The sequence below is a fragment of the Scophthalmus maximus genome, chromosome 5 (genome assembly GCF_022379125.1).
Source record: "Scophthalmus maximus strain ysfricsl-2021 chromosome 5, ASM2237912v1, whole genome shotgun sequence".
NCBI classification, from domain to species: Eukaryota; Metazoa; Chordata; class Actinopteri; order Pleuronectiformes; family Scophthalmidae; genus Scophthalmus; species Scophthalmus maximus.
In genome coordinates, this window is record NC_061519.1 from 28120393 (window position 1) to 28137500 (window position 17108).

General features: G+C 46.3%; 3 protein-coding genes across 6 annotated transcripts in view; 2 read left to right on the top strand and 1 right to left on the bottom strand.

Moving 5' to 3' along the window:
- The first annotated feature begins 526 nt into the window (after window positions 1–526).
- Window positions 527–6715, top strand: cdyl (chromodomain protein, Y-like). Of its 3 annotated transcripts, none has more exons than XM_035633559.2 (7): window positions 527–770; window positions 3835–4552; window positions 4715–4968; window positions 5109–5281; window positions 5361–5571; window positions 5658–5801; window positions 5903–6715. In XM_035633559.2, exons 1-7 carry the CDS (start codon window positions 747–749, stop codon window positions 6059–6061), a joined length of 1683 nt encoding a protein of 560 aa, XP_035489452.1. In that variant the 5' UTR covers window positions 527–746; the 3' UTR covers window positions 6062–6715. The 3 variants fall into 3 exon arrangements, with proteins under 3 accessions (XP_035489452.1, XP_035489453.1, XP_035489454.1); XM_035633560.2 differs by having other exon boundaries at window positions 764–896; XM_035633561.2 differs by lacking the exon at window positions 527–770 and adding an exon at window positions 946–970.
- A 530-nt stretch (window positions 6716–7245) lies between these two features.
- rpp40 (ribonuclease P/MRP 40 subunit) lies at window positions 7246–10413 on the bottom strand. 2 transcript variants are annotated; one of them, XM_047331885.1, is made up of 9 exons: window positions 10284–10413; window positions 9988–10083; window positions 9343–9487; window positions 8856–8924; window positions 8643–8738; window positions 8226–8348; window positions 7953–8133; window positions 7743–7877; window positions 7246–7639 (listed from the first exon to the last, which is right to left on the bottom strand). In XM_047331885.1, exons 3-9 carry the CDS (start codon window positions 9395–9397, stop codon window positions 7444–7446), a joined length of 855 nt encoding a protein of 284 aa, XP_047187841.1. In that variant the 5' UTR covers window positions 9398–9487; window positions 9988–10083; window positions 10284–10413; the 3' UTR covers window positions 7246–7443. The 2 variants fall into 2 exon arrangements, with proteins under 2 accessions (XP_047187841.1, XP_035489458.2); XM_035633565.2 differs by lacking the exon at window positions 10284–10413 and having other exon boundaries at window positions 9988–10200.
- The window catches only part of riok1 (RIO kinase 1 (yeast)), a 7296-nt gene continuing 573 nt past the window's right edge, over window positions 10386–17108 (top strand). The window contains exons 1-16 of the mRNA XM_035633563.2: window positions 10386–10568; window positions 10942–11134; window positions 11263–11350; window positions 12392–12461; window positions 12542–12584; window positions 12705–12797; window positions 13130–13242; window positions 13908–13988; window positions 15597–15683; window positions 15753–15890; window positions 15997–16100; window positions 16233–16339; window positions 16471–16536; window positions 16632–16748; window positions 16834–16887; window positions 16961–17074. Coding sequence (XP_035489456.1) covers window positions 10516–10568; window positions 10942–11134; window positions 11263–11350; window positions 12392–12461; window positions 12542–12584; window positions 12705–12797; window positions 13130–13242; window positions 13908–13988; window positions 15597–15683; window positions 15753–15890; window positions 15997–16100; window positions 16233–16339; window positions 16471–16536; window positions 16632–16748; window positions 16834–16887; window positions 16961–17074 — 1521 coding nt within the window. The 5' untranslated portion in view covers window positions 10386–10515. The remainder of the gene's footprint in view (window positions 10569–10941; window positions 11135–11262; window positions 11351–12391; window positions 12462–12541; window positions 12585–12704; window positions 12798–13129; window positions 13243–13907; window positions 13989–15596; window positions 15684–15752; window positions 15891–15996; window positions 16101–16232; window positions 16340–16470; window positions 16537–16631; window positions 16749–16833; window positions 16888–16960; window positions 17075–17108) is intronic.

Genomic DNA, 17108 nt, shown 5'->3' on the forward strand with positions numbered 1-17108 from the left:
ACTGAACTGACCTGCAGGTGTCAGTGTTTCTTCTCGTATCACATGAAGAACTTTATTCATCTTGTTTCTAATGAACAAGCGTGATGCATTCAGGGTCAGGGCTGTGTTAGGTTCAGTTACCGTTGTGTTGCGTTCAGGGTCAAGGCCGTGTTAGGTTCAGGTACTGTCGTGATGCGTTCAGGGTCAGGACCGTGCTAGATTCAGGCACCGCTGTGTTGCGTTCAGGGTCAGAACCGTGTTAGGTTCAGGCACAGTCGTGATGCGTTCAGGGTCAGGACCGTGTTAGGTCTGTATTACGCCAACATACTGTAAAAGGAACCTGTAAGGATTTAATGTTCAATATTATTTCGCCAGTTTTAACCACTTATAAATAATAAAACCTTGAATTTCATCTATTACAAATTCCTTAATTAAAACATTTGATGAATTATCCATTAAAATCTCATTACAGTTGACGAATGAGTTGAACCTTCTCTTTGTACGAACACTTTCAGCAGCGGTGCGGAGCTTTTATTTTGTAGATTAGATAGTCAGACCGGATGTGTCAGTGGAGCTGGTGGTATGCTAACAGCTAATAGCTAACAGCTAGCAACTAGCAGCTAGGTAACAGTGATAAAGTGAGTAACGCGCTGGTTGGAAGCAGAACCTCGGAGATCGGTCCGGAGGAACCACGACTCACCTGTCTCTCATGGTCCTGCTCACCTGGACACGCGTCTGGAAGCAGCTCGTGCACGCGCACAGTCTCCATGGCTACGGAGGAGTTCTACGAGGTGACGCGAGCTAATGCTGTAATGCTACTGTTAGCTAGTGAGAGTTCAGAGTGACTTTAATGAACTGATAGAGTAAAGAAAAGTTTTTTAAAAAACTGGTTCGTTCGAGGCTGTTGAGTCGTTAACGTGAGTCGGAGATAAAAAGGAAAGACTGAGTTAGTTAGCTTCTGTAACTAGCTGCAGAGTTAGCTGGGTGTTGGGTGAGTGTAAGAGTTAGCCTATGTATCTGGCTGTGGGGTTAGCTGGGTGTTAGGGTTAGCCTCAAAACTAGCCTCAGAGATATCTGGGTGTTAGCTTCTGTAACTAGCCACATAGATGGTAGTTGTGTGATAGCTGGGTGATAGTTGTGTGATAGTTGTGTGTTAGTTGTGTGTTAGCTTGGTGATAGTTGGGTGATAGTTGGATGATAGTTGGGTGTTAGCTGGGTGGTGGCTTGGTGTTAGTTGGGTGATAGTGGGGTGTTAGTTGGCTGATAGCTGGGTGTTAGCTGGGTGTTAGCTGGGTGATAACTTGGTGTAAGTTGGGTGATAGTTGGGTGATAGTGGGGTGTTAGTTGGGTGATAGCTGGGTGTTAGCTTGGTGTTAGGGTTAGCCTCAAAACTAGCCCCAGAGATATCTGGGTATTAGCTTCTGTAACTAGCCACATAGATGGTAGTTGTGTGATAGCTGGGTGATAGCTGGGTGATAGCCTTGGTGATAGTTGTGTGTTAGTTGTGTGTTAGCTATGTGTAAGCTGGGTGATAGTTGGGTGATAGTTGTGTGTGAGCTGGTTGATAGTTGGGTGATAGTTGTGTGTAAGCTGGGTGATAGTTGGGTGTTAGTTGGGTGATAGTTGGGTCATAGTTGTGTGTAAGCTGGGTGATAGTTGGGTGTTAGTTGGGTGTAAGTTGGGTGATAGTTGGGTGATAGTTGGGTGTTAGTTGGGTGATAGTTGTGTGTTAGTTGTGTGTTACCTGTCTGTTAGTTGGGTGATAGTTGTGTGTTAGTTGTGTGTTACCTGTGTGTTAGCTGGGTGATAATTGGGTGTTAGTTGGGGGATAGTTGGGTGTTAGTTGGGTGTTAGTTGGGTGATAGGTGGGTGATTGTTGGGTGTTACCTGTGTTAGCTGGGTGATAGCTGGGTGATAGCTGGGTGATAGTTGGGTGTTAGTTGTATGTTAGCTGGGTGATAGTTGGGTGTAAGTTGGGTGTTAGTTGTGTGTTAGCTGGGTGATAGTTGGGTGTTAGTTGGGTGATAGTTGGGTGTAAGTTGGGTGATAGTTGTGTGTTAGCTGGATGATAGCTGGATGATAGCTGGATGATAGTTGGGTGTTAGTTGGATGATAGCTGGATGATAGTTGTGTGTTAGCTGGGTGTTAGCTGGGTGATAGCTGGGTGATAGTTGGGTGATAGTTGGGTGATAGTTGTGTGTTAGTTGGGTGATAGTTGTTTTAGCTGGGTGATAGTTGGGTGTTAGTTGGGTGATAGTTGGGTGTTACCTGTGTGTTAGCTGGCTGATAGCTGGGTGTTAGCTGGGTGATAGTTGGGTGTTAGTTGTATGTTAGCTGGATGATAGTTGGGTGTAAGTTGGGTGTTAGCTGGGTGATAGTTGGGTGTTAGTTGGGTGATAGTTGGGTGTTACCTGTGTGTTAGCTGGCTGATAGCTGGGTGATAGCTGGGTGATAGCTGGGTGATAGTTGGGTGTTAGTTGTATGTTAGCTGGGTGATAGTTGGGTGTAAGTTGGGTGATAGTTGTGTGTAAGTTGGGTGTTAGCTGGGTTATAGTTGTGTGTTAGTTGGGTGATAGCTGGATGATAGTTTTGTGTTAGCTGGGTGATAGCTGGGTTTTAGCTGGGTGATAGCTGGGTTTTAGCTGGGTGATAGCTGGGTGATAGTTGGGTGATAGTTGTGTGTTAGTTGGGTGATAGTTGGGTGTTAGCTGGGTGTTAGTTGGGTGATAGTTGTGTGTTAGCTGGGTGATAGTTGGGTGTTAGTTGGGTGATAGTTGTGTGTGAGTTGGGTGATAGTTGGGTGATAGTTGGGTGTTAGTTGGGTGATAGTTGTGTGTTAGCTGGGTGATAGTTGTGTGTTAGTTGGGTGATAGATGGGTGTTAGTTGGGTGTTAGTTGGGTGATAGTTGGGTGTTAGCTGGGTGATAGTTGTGTGTTAGTTGGGTGATAGTTAGATGATAGTTAGGTGTTAGCTGGATGATAGCTTGGTGTTAGCTGGGTGATAGTTGGGTGTTAGTTGGGTGATAGTTGTGTGTTAGCTGGGTGATAGTTGGGTGATAGTTGGGTGTTAGCTGGGTGATAGCTTGGTGTCAGTGGGGTGTTAGTTGGGTGATAGCTGGGTGTTAGCTGGGTAATAGCTTGGTGTCAGTGGGGTGTTAGTTGGGTGATAGCTGGGTGTTAGCTTGGTGTTAGGGTTAGCTTCAAAACTAGCCCAAGAGATAGCAGGGTGTTAGCTTCTGTAACTAGCCACATAGATGGTAGTTGTGTGTTAGCTGGGTGTTCGTTGAGTGATAGTTGGGTGATAGTTGGGTGTTAGCTGGGTGATAGCTTGGTGTTAGTTGGGTGATATTTGGGTGATAGTTGGGTGTTAGTTGGGTGATAGTTGGGTGATATCTGGGTGACAGGTGGTGTTAGCTGGGTGTGAATCTTGAGAAAAATGTATCAAATGTGTTTTTCCTTAATAACTGAACAAGGAACATTTACAGGCCAATTTAATTTATTTGAATAGAAACAGTTTGTAATAATAGTTTGTATTTGTGATGTTCTTTGATATTGTGTATGTGCAGATATCGTCATTATATTTAGGTTATTTAAATGTTGTTTCAGTTTTTACTTTTCAGTTTTACGCTTATTGATCCAAACACTGAGCTCATGTTCAACAATATATAGTGAATTCATGTAAATAAACAATTATTGTAAATCACTGATCTGATTTGAAAAAAAAGTTCGGCTGATGACGTGACGAGATCCACTAGAAAGAAGACGTCTCACTCTGAAGAACACTTATTGTCACTAACACGTCCATATTAGTGACAAAGGGAAGCTTCAGTGAGTGAACTGCGCTTCCTCGTGTAGGTGGAGAGGGTCGTGGACAAGAGGAAGAACAAGAAGGGGAGGTCGGAGTACCTGGTCCGGTGGAGAGGTTACGGTTCAGAGGAGGACACCTGGGAGCCTGAGAATCACCTGTCTACCTGTATGACCTACGTCCACGAGTTTAACCGCCAGTACGCCGAACGGCAGAGAGACAACACGTTACTACGCTCCACTCGGAGCTCGCCCAGCCTCCACTACATCTCCGCCCACAGACCACCCTTCAGGTCGCCGCCCATCAGCGCCGGTTTAACTGGAGACTGTAACCAGGGGACACCTCCAGTCAGTCCGGCTCACCTTCCTCCTGTTGTACTGACCCGCCCGGCCTCTTTTGGCTCTCAACAGTCCCCACTGGCTGACAGGCTCAGCAGTGGCCTGATGTCGGTGGCTCCGGTCGGCTCAGCCCGCCGCAGCGTGGATCTGTCCAAGACTGGCATCAAGATCCTGGTTCCTAAGAGTCCGATGAACAGCCGTCTGGACTCTGAGGAGTCTCCCAGCGAGGCAGCCCACAGTCTTGAGGCTGGAGTTCAGGAGGCTCACCTGGTCCCACCTGAGGTCGCCCTGCTGGAGAAACCTGCAGGAGTCCAGCTGGGGCCCGGAGAAGAAAGGGCCCGCATGGGGACCAGACCCCGCAGCCAGAACCCCTTGCCCCCACCTCGAGTCCCCATCACACCTGCTGCCATGCGGTCCCTCAGCGGCACAGGTAAGGTCCAAGGTCACGTAATTTGCATGCATCCAATTGGCTGACACAGCAGCAGGTTGAAGTAAACAACATTATTTATTAAACATTGACATGAAACACTCATGTTCCTTCTGTCTTTTAGTTTGTTCAACCTTCTTGAGTGACATCATGTTTGATCTGCAGGTAACTCCTCGTTACGGGAGGCTGTCGCTGCCAATGGGATGTCAGCTGTGCAGAGTGCTATTGCTGGGGCAACCAGCGTGACGGGGAAACGTCGTCTGGAGGAACGTTCTGTTTTCGACAAACGTCTGAGGTTCAGTGTTCGACAGACAGAAAGCGCTTACCGTTACCGTGACATTGTGGTGAAGAAACAAGACGGATTCACCCACATCCTGCTTTCCACCAAGAGCTCTGACAACAACACGCTCAACCCTGAGGTAAGGCCACGCCCCCACATGTTAGACCACACCCCTGAATCCCCACTTCCTTTTTCTGACATATGACCCCACCTCATTCACGCTGAGGTTAATCCGAGCCGCTGTCATGGTAACTGACCTCATGTGTCTCTCCTCATCAGGTGATGAAGGAGATCCAGAGCGCCATGGCGACAGCAGCATCGGACGACAGTAAGCTGGTGTTACTCGGAGCCGTCGGCAGCATCTTCTGCTGCGGCCTCGACTTCCTGTATTTCATCAGACTCTTGACGGACGACAGAAAGAAGGAGAGCATCAAGATGGCTGAAACCATCAGGTGATGCCCTCTCAAGTCACCATGGTAACCCTGTCATCTAGTAGTGAAGTGTTGATTTGTGACCTTTGCCCTCCACCAGGACCTTCGTAAACACCTTCATCCAGTTCAGGAAGCCAATTGTGGCCGCAGTGAACGGGCCGGCGTTGGGCCTCGGCGCCGCCCTCCTGCCGCTCTGTGACGTGGTGTGGGCCAATGAGAAGGCCTGGTTCCAGACGCCGTACACCACCTACGGCCAGACGCCTGATGCTTGCTCCTCCTTCACCTTCCCCCGAATCATGGGTCTCGCTTCGGTCAGTCCACGTCTTCTTCATCACTTCATTAAGTTTAGTCGGAATATCACAATGACATTACGTCTAAACTTTCCCTTGTGTTCCAGGCCAACGAGCTGCTGCTGAGCGGCAGGAAGTTGACGGCTCAGGAGGCGTGTTCTAAAGGTTTGGTGTCTCAGGTTCTGTGGCCTGGAACCTTCACACAGGAAGTGATGCTGAGAATCAGAGAGCTGGTGGCGGTCGACACACTGGTCAGTGTCACACACACACACACACACACACACACACACACACACTCTGTCGTCGTCTTCACTTTCTGTGTCTGTGTTGGTTCCACGTCCTGATTCTGCAGGTACTCCGGGAGTCCAAAGCCCTGATGAGGAACACGAGCCGCAGTGCTCTGGAGCAAGCTAACGAACGCGAGTGTGAAGCCCTGAAGAGAGTGTGGGGCTCGTCACAGGGAACAGACGCCATCCTACAGCACCTGCAGAGGGTAACCGATCTCTGCTAAGACCAGGACACGTACCGGGCCCAGGACCGGGACTGGGACCAGGACTCAGCACTTCTGAGCTGGCAGCAGTGACTCAACGTTAACGCTGAACTTTGATTTAGTTTTTTGTTCAACTCTAAGTTGATTTCTGCAGAACGTTCCTCCGGTTCTCAGGTTTCAGGCACCTACATCGTAGGTCCAGGATTTAATTAGCCTAGCTTAGCACAAAGACTGGAAGCAGGGGGGAAACTGCTAGCCAAGCTTATGCGGTTTATCTAAGCCTCGGTGCAGAACTTCATTGGTGCAGTTTTAAGTTATTGTCAGTCATAACTGTGTCACATGAATTGAAAGTGGACTCATCCTGTCGTTTCCTGTTCTTCATGCTCCTAAAATAAAAGAGGATGTGAAAATATTTATACTGCTGATACAGTTTTCTTTCTATGACTTGTTCCTGTCAGAACAGACTGAGGACCTGAACACCAGCTGTTTGTGAAGTTCTGCATTAGAATCAAAGCTTGGCTAGCAGTTCCCCCTGCTGCTAGCCTTAATGCTAAGCTAGGCTAACTGGTACTCTTTACTGACAGAGAACAGGAGGGTCTCTGACCTTCTCCCAGAATTCCCTCTGATGAATTTCTATACGATGGAAATTAATAAACGCTGACCTCTGACATTTGACCTCGAGGTTTCCTCTGACGGACCGGAGTTCACACTGCAGTGTGTTGTGGGCGTGGCCTGTCAGTCAGGTTATTTCACAACGTACTGTAAAGGAGCAGTTCAACATTTAGCTCAATCCGACAGCCTGCAGCTGGTTAGCTTAGCTTAGCATGAATACTGGAGACAGCTAGCTTAGCTTAGCATGAATACTGGAAACGGGGAAACAGCTAGCTTAGCTTAGCATTAATAGTGGAAAAGGGGAAACAGCTAGCTTAGCATTAAGGCTGGAAACAAATGTTTCAGTGAAGAAGAAAACGACTGATCTCGACTGTTTCATTAAACCAGAGGAACAATAGCAATTTCCAGTCTTTATGCTAAGCTAAGCTAAGCTGCTGCTCTCAGCAGAGGATGCTAAGTGAAGCAGGTGTAGTTTGTGGTGTTGACTGTTCGATTCCTGTCTAACAAGTGAATATGATTGTGTCCATATCTAAATAAATTATATATTTTCTCTCCATCCAAACTGAATCTTCATAGAAGAAAAACAACGGAGCTTCAGTTATAGAATCAGATTTTATTCAAACAAAACATTTGAGATCAAAAAAATCTAGTTTCAGTATATTTTTTATTTTTTTGGGTCAAAATTATTCAGTTTTACTGAAAACAAGTTTTTAGAACAAAACCTGATCCAAGTACAAATACAAACTAAAGAGCTCTGAGAGTCAGCTCTATGGCGCCTGCTGATGACATCATCACGGTGGACAGGTGTCATGTGCCCCTGTGGCCTGGTGGAGGTGGTAGGTGTGGTCGTGGAACATCAGCAGGCTGTAGAAGTTCTCTCCTCCTCTCATGACGCCGTGCTCGCTGTCGCCCCACGACACGGGACTGTCAACAAAACCGTGAACCGTCAGCGACGCCCAAGACTCGAGGTGATGCTCCAGGTGACGCCTGCCGGAGACAGGTGAGGATAAAACATGACTCAGAGGTCCATGGACCTCATGAGGACGTCCTCAGGACAAACAGGAGATATTGTCAGAGTCAGGGGCGTCACCTGATCTCCTGGATGAGGCGGTGGATGTCCTGAGGAAGCAGCAGTCCACAGACAGACACGCTCAGAGCTTGATTCAGCGTGGTCGAAGGTTCAGGACACACGAGGGACGACAGGAAGCTGCTGGAAGAATTCTCACTGAAACACACAGGACGACTTTACGGTTTCATGTCTGACAGGTGAGTGCACAGGTAAGAACAGACAGGTCGTCACCGGCTGGCGTCGGCGTCCACGGCTCCGAGCCACTCCAGGAAGCTGTGAGGGTCACTTGACTGGAGGTCAGAGGTCAGCAGGGCGGGACAGGACAGCTGTGTCAGAACACGACTGCGTATCTCAGGTCTGTGCTCTGACCAATCATAACGAGACAGGAGGGCCTGCAGAGAGGCTCCGCCCCCTGCAGGGAACAGGGTTATGGGTAATATACAGTGTATTGCAGCAGAGGATCATGGGTAACACGTGTCACCAGTATGATGATGTCATTCTCACCTGGATGATGCGACAGCAGGAAGTCAGTCTTCAGGTGAAGTCTTGACCTCAGACCTGTGAGGAGTCTGACGTAGCCCCGCCCCCCAGGAGCCATGCTGCTGTGGGTCAGATCCACAGACACTACTGCAGTACAAGTACACAGAAGTACACAGTAAAAACACAGAGAAGTACACAGACTGTCCTGCTTGGGGTCAGGTTAACTGGAGAATCTAAATTGACCCTCGGTGTGAACGTGACCTGTCCAACGTGAAACTGCCTCTTGGCTCCAGCCCAAGTGAGCCTTAAAGGAAGAAGGGTTATAGATAATGTATGAATGTGACTGTATATGGATAATGTATGTGCATGGATAATGTATGGATGTGACTGTATGTGGATAATGTATGTGTATAGATTATGTATGAATGCGACTGTTCAGACCGTATCTGCTGTTGGTTCTGTGGTTGAACCTGGACGGTTTCCCCTCAACTCCCAACACCTGGAAGGAATCTTTGTCCAGAGAGAGACACAGACGACCTGAGGACAGACAGACACAGACCGTTACTGACACAGACAAAAAGAAAGAGACAAACAGACAGACAGAGACATAGACAGAGAGACACAGACAGAGAGGAAGAGTAGTAAACCATTTACCATTTGGCATCAGAGCAACACAGTTATCTTCATCAACCCTGGTTCTGTAGGACAGACCGTACACACTTCCTGAAACACACATACATCAGGTCAGTCAGGTGATACAGGTTTAAACCAACGACTGTACATAGAGACGATCACTGACTGTATATAAAGATAATCACTGACTACTGACTGTATATAGAGACGAGACGATCACTGAGTGTATATAAAGACGATCACTGACTGTATATAAAGACGATCACTGACTGTATATAAAGACAATCAGCGACTGTATATAAAGACGATCACTGACTGTATATAAAGACGATCAGCGACTGTATATAGACAATCACTGACTGTATATAAAGACGATCACTGACAGTATATAGATATGAGACGATCACTGACTGTATAAAAAGACAATCAGTGACTATATATAAAGACATCAGTGACTGTGTTTAAAGACTGTCAGGTGATCCAGGTGTGTGAGGTGTTCAGGTGTTACCCTTGTACGCAGCCGTCTCCAGGAAGTGTTTGTCTAGCAGCTCATATATGGGCATGTTCCTGATCAGGTAGAAACTCTTGAAACTGTTTAACACGGAATCCAGGTGAGAGGGGGCGGAGCTACATTCAGGCAGCAGCACAGACACCTGCAAAGGTAAAACAATCAGGTGAGATTTAACTGTTTATGATCGTAGTTTATTGACCTCACCTGTCTGTTACTGTGAGATCACTCATGACATAATGATTTCTAACCAGATGACTGAGCACATTTCTAAAACTACAATCAGTCCAGAGGAAGAACATTGACTGAGAGCTGCAGGTTCTTCAACGACTCACCACCATAATGTAATTACATTATTCATCTATTCGTGCAAACCAGCAGGACTCAGGCTTTTATTTTGAAAGGTCGTGCCCAGCAAGTGTATACTTCTCTAATTCACTGTTAGCATGGTAACTGCTAACTCATCACACTGGCCTGAGTTTACATCAGTAGGGCACTAGTAAGCTCCCAGCACCAGGTAGCTTTCAGCACTAGTTAGCTTCCAGCACCAATTAGCTTTAAACACTAGTTAGCTCCCTGAACTGACGCCAGATTATTTTATCAGAGGGGTTAGCGAGCGGAGCTAAGCATGCTAACCAGACTAACCTTGTAGTTGAAGTGATGCTGCTCCACTTGAGAACTGATCCGGTTCTTCTCGTCCAGGAAACTGGATCGATCAAAGACCAGCAGAGACCGCGGAGTCTGATCCAGATCAACAGTCATCATCACTACAACGTTATTCAACTGACAAACAGATCTGTGATCATGGACCTAACGGCTAACACGCTACAGGCTACTTCCGCTGAGAGGTTTTCAAAATAAAAGCTCCCGACTGAAGCGACTGTTCAGGCCTGAATCAAACCACCAGAACACAAAGACAGAAACGATCAGAGAAAACATACCAGTTCAAACCAGAGAACATGATTCTTCTGTAGTTGTTAGTTGTTTGTTCTCAGATCAGACTGAGAAACATTCAGCGCAGTGGTTCCTGAGTAATTACCCTCTTCTCTCGCCGTAGTCACGTGTTTAAACCCGGATGTAGACAAGAACACGCTGTTCGCTCAGATCGTACCGAGCTGCACCTGGACCCGGTTCACGTCGTGGTTCTGGTCTACACCTGTGGAGTGTGACGTCATGTCGGTGGTCGGACTTGTACCGGGACAGTTTGATGACGCAGAGGAGACCAGGTGAGTCCTCGCGAGTTCTGATCCTGAGACCAATCTGTGACGTAATGAAGATCTTTGTTTATTTATTCATTTGATCGAAGAATCGATCGAAGAATCGATCAAACCGCGATGATGAGAAAGAGTGAAGAGTTAAGGATATGTGGTTACATGGTAACGTCAAGTTACTGTCTATCGGTAACATCTGAAGTAACTTTGTGACGTCAGCTGTAACTACCTGATTGACTCGTGAACATGTCTAACCTGCGGTTGGCTGTCATGGCAAGGCTGTATCTCTGAACTGCTCCGTGTAGGTCTCAGAGGTCAGGGGTCAGACCATGATGTCACCTGGAAGCTTTTTGTTTTGACTCTTTGTTTCTATTCCTCTGCTCTTCAGCGACCATTCAGCTGTGTCCACTGTACTGAGTCAGATCAGTGATGTCAGTCTGCAGCCTTCATCACATGAACGGGAAGAGGAAGAGGATGAAGAAGAAGACTATGATGATAATGATGATGATGAGGAGTGGGCGTGGCATCATGCAGGAGGAGATCTGACCAAGAGATACAACAGGACGGGTCTCAACTGTCAGGTCTGATCATCCTGATCGATCATATTCTGATCAATCTGATCCTACTCAATCAGATTGATCACTAATGAATGAGTTTGTCTCCTAAAGCTGTTTGTTCTGATTCTGTGTCTTTGTTTGTGTCTCTTCAGTCCAACAGACAGAATCTGTCCAATAAGACGCTGCCGTCGACTCCGTCTGACAAAGCTCTGAGGAAATATGAACACAAGATCAACCTGGGTGAGTCCGGTTCTAAACCAGTTCTAACCAGAACCTCAAGACCAAATGTCTCATTGATGCAGACGTGTCTTCAGACGAGTCTTATTTTAGTCGTGTTTATCTTCATAGTCGACTTCTAGTCAAAACGTTTTCTCTTTTTAGAAGAAATGAAATTAGTTTAATACAAGTTCATAAAATAACATTTCACTCTGAACACATTTACTTGTCTGGATTCATTAATTTAGTCTTCGTCTTCTTCAGAGAGATGAGAGTATTTTATATATAATGGCAGAAGAGGTGTGTGTGTGTGTGTGTGTGTGTGTGTGTGTGTGTGTGTGTGTGTGTGTGTGTGTGTGTGTGTGTGTGTGTGTGTGTGTGTGTGTGTGTGAACAATAAGCTCAGTAACAAGCGTTACGTTCAGTGTTGATGTTGAATCATCAGCAGCGTCAGTAAAGATGTAGAGGCGTCAACTGATTTTCCGGTTCAAGTTCTGTGACTGAGTCCAGATCGAGCGGAGTGAGGTTCTCCACAGCTGGACCAGACGCATCTCATCACTTAACGTTTTATAATCAAAGATCTATTTCGAGCTCGTCAACGTCTCGTCTTAGTCGTGGACAAAAGTTCGTTGACAAACATTTTTGTCATAGTTTTCGTTAATGGAATAAAAACTGTTGCAGTCATGTCTCCAGACGTCGTGTCTCCAGACGTGTCTCTGTGTTGATTAAATGTCATCATGTTTGTGAACATGATGTGAACGTGTTTGTTCAGTTGTGTCATGTGATCGAAGACCATGTGACACCAGACACAAATTAGTAAGTCGACAATGAGCGAAGAATCTTTGATTATTGATCTGCATCACGTGATGTTCGGTGGAAACAGTGTGATGTGGAACCAGGAAGACGCAGAGCTAAGATTCATCCCAAGAGACGGAAAAACGTAAGACGTCCAGAGACACAACGACTTCACTCAGGAGAGATGTTCGACCACAAACAGAAGTTTGTTACACGACGATTATTGCTGATGATTGTTTTCTTCATCCTGATTGGTTTGTTTCTGTTTCAGACAAACTGAACTACGCTGACTCTGTGATCAACAAAGTGACGACGATGCAGAGACAGAAAGACGCCGACACGTACGTTCAGTTTCATCCACATGTTGTTTTCATCAAGTCACGTGACTGATATTACTAATCTGATTGGCTCCTGTCTGCAGGTACAGAGTGAAGGACAAATCAGACCGAGCCACAGTGGAACAGGTGAGCTGCACACGCTTTTATTTAGAAAGCCCTGACAGGAAGTGAGGAGGTCACATTCAAAATAAACTTGATCAATAACCAGTAGATAATATGTATCAATGGTTTCTTCTTCTCCTGCAGGTTTTAGATCCTCGGACTCGAATGATTCTGTTCAAGATGCTGAGTCGAGCGGTAATCTGTGAAATCAACGGCTGCATCAGCACAGGGAAGGAGGTCAGAGGTCACAGCTCAAACTTCTTAATACTTTAGATCAAGATTAAAAGTAAAGTATGAACCTGAATATGAGCATAATGTGTCCCCTCTAACATGTGATGTCGCCAATCAAACGATTTGAAATATTTTCTGATTCATTTTCCTGTCGATTGATTAATCACTGCTGTTGGTGTCAGGAAATATGAAGTGTCACGTTGTTGATGTTGATCACTGAGGACTGATGTCACGAGCAGCTGTTTATACAAAGGATGGGCAGGGTCAGACCGGTCGCTCCGTCAGAACCGTGCAGGAAACAGGAAGTGGACAAACAGGTTGAACATTGTGTTTTTCAGGCAAATGTTTATCACGCCAGCACCTCGGGCGGAGACAGTCGAGCCATCAAGATCTACAAGACGTCGATTCTGCTGTTCAAAGACCGAGACAAATACGTCAGTGGAGAGTTCAGGTAAGTCACACAACAGAAGAAGAAGAGCTCAGGTCAGTCACAACACAGAAGAAGAAGAGTTCAGGTCAGTCACACCACAGAAGAAGAAGAGTTCAGGTCAGTCACACCACAGAAGAAGAAGAGTAGTTCAGGTCAGTCACACCACAGAAGAAGAAGAGTAGTTCAGGTCAGTCACACCACAGAAGAAGAAGAGTAGTTCAGGTCAGTCACACCACAGAAGAAGAAGAGTAGTTCAGGTCAGTCACACCACAGAAGAAGAAGAGTAGTTCAGTCAGTAACACCACAGAAGAAGAAGAGTAGTTCAGGTCAGTCACACCACAGAAGAAGAAGAGTTCAGGTCAGTCACACCACAGAAGAAGAAGAGTTCAGGTCAGTCACACCACAGAAGAAGAAGAGTAGTTCAGGTCAGTCAAACCACAGAAGAAGAAGAGTTCAGGTCAGTCACACCACAGAAGAAGAAGAGTTCAGGTCAGTCACACCACAGAAGAAGAAGAGTTCAGGTCAGTCACACCACAGAAGAAGAAGAGCAGTTCAGGTCAGTCACACCACAGAAGAAGAAGAGTTCAGCTGACCTGACCTGATGAACGAGAACCTCCAGACTCTTCACAGATCATCAATCGTCATCCTTCGTTAACAGGGTTCTACATTCCTCTATTGTTCTGCAGGTTCCGTCACGGTTACTGCAAAGGGAACCCCAGGAAGATGGTGAGAACCTGGGCAGAGAAAGAGATGAGGAACCTCATCAGGTCAGAACCTCTCTTTTTACAAGTAGAACCAGGTATTACACACAGGTAGACTGTTCAAACCAGTAGAACCAGATATAACATAACCCAACACCTGGTCTTATAGTTGGAACCCAGTAGAATCAGGTCTAATTAGTAGAACCCGATCTTATAATTGGAATCCGGTAGAACCTGGTCTAATAAGGTGAAACTGATCTAATAGTTGGAACCCAGTAGAACCTGTTCTAATAGTTGGAACCCAGTAGAACCTGTTCTAATAGTTGGAACCCAATAGAACCTGGTCTAATAGTTGGAACCCAGTAGAACCTGGTTTAATAAGTAGAACCTGGTCTAATAGTTGGAACCCATTAGAACCTGTTCTAATAGTTGGAACCTAGTAGAACCTGGTCTAAAAGTTGGAACCCAGTAGAACCTGGTCTAATAAGTAGAGCCTGATCTAATAGTTGGAACCCAGTAGAACCTGTTCTAATAGTTGGAACCTAGTAGAACCTTGTCTAATAGTTGGAACCCAGTAGAACCTGTTCTAATAGTTGGAACCCAGTAGAACCCGTTCTAATAGTTGGAACCCAGTAGAACCCGGCCTAATAGTTGGAACCCAGTAGAACCCGGTCTAATAGTTGGAACCCAGTAGAACCCGGTCTAATAGTTGGAACCCAGTAGAACCCGTTCTAATAGTTGGAACCCAGTAGAACCTGTTCTAATAGTTGGAACCCAGTAGAACCTGACCTAATGGTTGGCACCCAGGAGAACCTGACCTAATGGTTGGAACCCAGTACAACCTGGGCTAATAGTTGGAACCCAGTTGAACCTGATCTAATAGTTGGAGCCCAGTAGAACCTGGTCTAATAGTTAGAACCCAGTAGAACCTGACCTAATAGTTGGAACCCAATAGAACCTGGTCTAATAATAATAATAATAATAATAGTTGGAACCCAGTAGAACCTGACTTAATGGTTGGCGCCCAGGATAACCTGACCTAATGGTTGGCACCCAGTAGAACCTGATCTAATAGTTGGAACCCAGTAGAACCTGGTCTAATAGTTAGAACCCAGTAGAACCTGGTCTAATAGTTGGAACCCAGTAGAACCTGGTCTAATAGAATTATGAAACACGGGACGTGATGATAAACTGTCAATTGTGCCAATGGATAGAATGCACATGAGGTTTTCCTAATGTTGAGAGTGGCATGAAAGCTGTATCTCAGACGTGGGAAAGAGGTAAATTTCGGGACACATCATCAGTAGTGTACTTTTGAATCAGGGGGTGTTTCGGCTTTTCAACACTAGACACCCTTATCAAAAGTGGCCAGCTACAGGGTGATCAAACCTAAGCTTGTGTCCCTTGCCCAATCATGAGAATTGCCTGGTTGTTTAAATGGCGCAGCCCATGTGTTTTAATAGTTAGAACCCAGTAAAACATGATTGAATATCTGGAACCCAGTAGAACTTGATCAATAGCTCGAACCCAGTGGAACCTGCTCTAATAGTTAGAACCCAGTTGAACCTGTTCTAATTGTTAGAACCCAGTAGAACCTGTTCTAATAGTTGGAATCCAGTAGAACCTGTTCTGATAGTTGGAACCCAGTAGAACCTGACATCTTATGTGTTCCAGGCTGCAGACGGCAGGAATACCGAGTCCAGAACCCCTGCTGCTCAGAAGTCACGTTCTGCTGATGAGCTTCATTGGAAAAGACAACATGTAAGTTATTGGTGATTGATCCCATCGATCAGTGATGTCATGCATTGATCACTTCTCCTGATTGATCAGGCCGGCTCCTCTGCTGAAGAACGCGTCGCTGTCGGAATCGAAGGCCCGTGAGCTCTACCTGCAGGTTCTACAGAATATGAGGAAAATGTTCCAGGACGCTCGACTTGTCCACGCGGACCTCAGCGAGTTCAACATGCTGTAAGAGGCCACGCCCCCCATCCCATCACAGACAGAACTGACCAGACGACATGTTAAACATCAGTGTGTGTGTCAATACTGACAGACGACCTCATCATGTCTCCAGGTTTCATAATGGAGACGCTTACATCATTGACGTTTCTCAGTCGGTGGAACACGATCATCCTCACGCTCTGGAGTTCCTCAGGAAGGACTGCAGCAACGTGAACGGTGAGACGCTGCAGATCTGTGATGTCGCACTGATAGTGATGTCGCACTGACGGTGTTTGATGTCACACTGATGGTGTGTGATGTCACACTGACGGCGATGTCATCACTCACTTCCCGTCTTCTGTTTCCCAGAGTTCTTCCTGAAGCGTGGCGTGCCGGTGATGACCATCAGAGAACTGTTTGACTTCATCACCGACCCCTCCATCACCTGCCGTAACATCGATCAATACCTGGAGAAGGTTCCTGTTCAAACACAACTTTATTTACAACGACAATTTCAAAACACGACCAGTAACACGAGAGAGGTTCAGTGATGAAGGTTCATTTTGTCTGTTGTCTGTCTGTTGTCTGTTTGTGATTGGTCGTCCAGGCGATGGTGATTGCAGCTGATCGGACGTCGGAGCAGCGATCACATCAGGACCGAGTGGATGATGAGGTCACATGTTCAGCTTGTTACAGTAATAACCTGGGTTCAGGGAGTGAGTGAGTGAGTCTGTCTGACCTGTGACCTCTCCCTGTGACCCCCCTCAGGTCTTTAAGCAGGCGTACATCCCCCGAACCCTGACGGAGGTCAGTCACTACGAGAGAGATGTTGACCTGATGAGGGCCAAGGATGAGGAGTCTGCCATTACTGGTCACCATGACAATGTAAGAAAAAAAAAACAATATGAAGACGATGAAGATGATGAAGATGATGATGATGATGAAGATGTTGAAGATGTTTCTGTCTCAGATCCTGTATCAGACTCTGACTGGACTGAAGAAGGATCTGTCCGGAGTTCAGACGGTACGTCGTGCTAGTGTTGGGTTAGCTTAGCTTAGCTTAGCTTAGCCTGACTGTGTCATTCATGTCTCCTCAGGTTCCTGCTCTCCTGGAAGAAGAGCAGTCGGTCTCCTCCTCTTCCTCAGAGGATGAAGAGGATGAGGAGCATGATAAAGAGGAGCAGACTGAGGAAACCTCGGAGGACAAAAAGGTGTTTGACTCTTTGAATATTTAATCTTCGAATC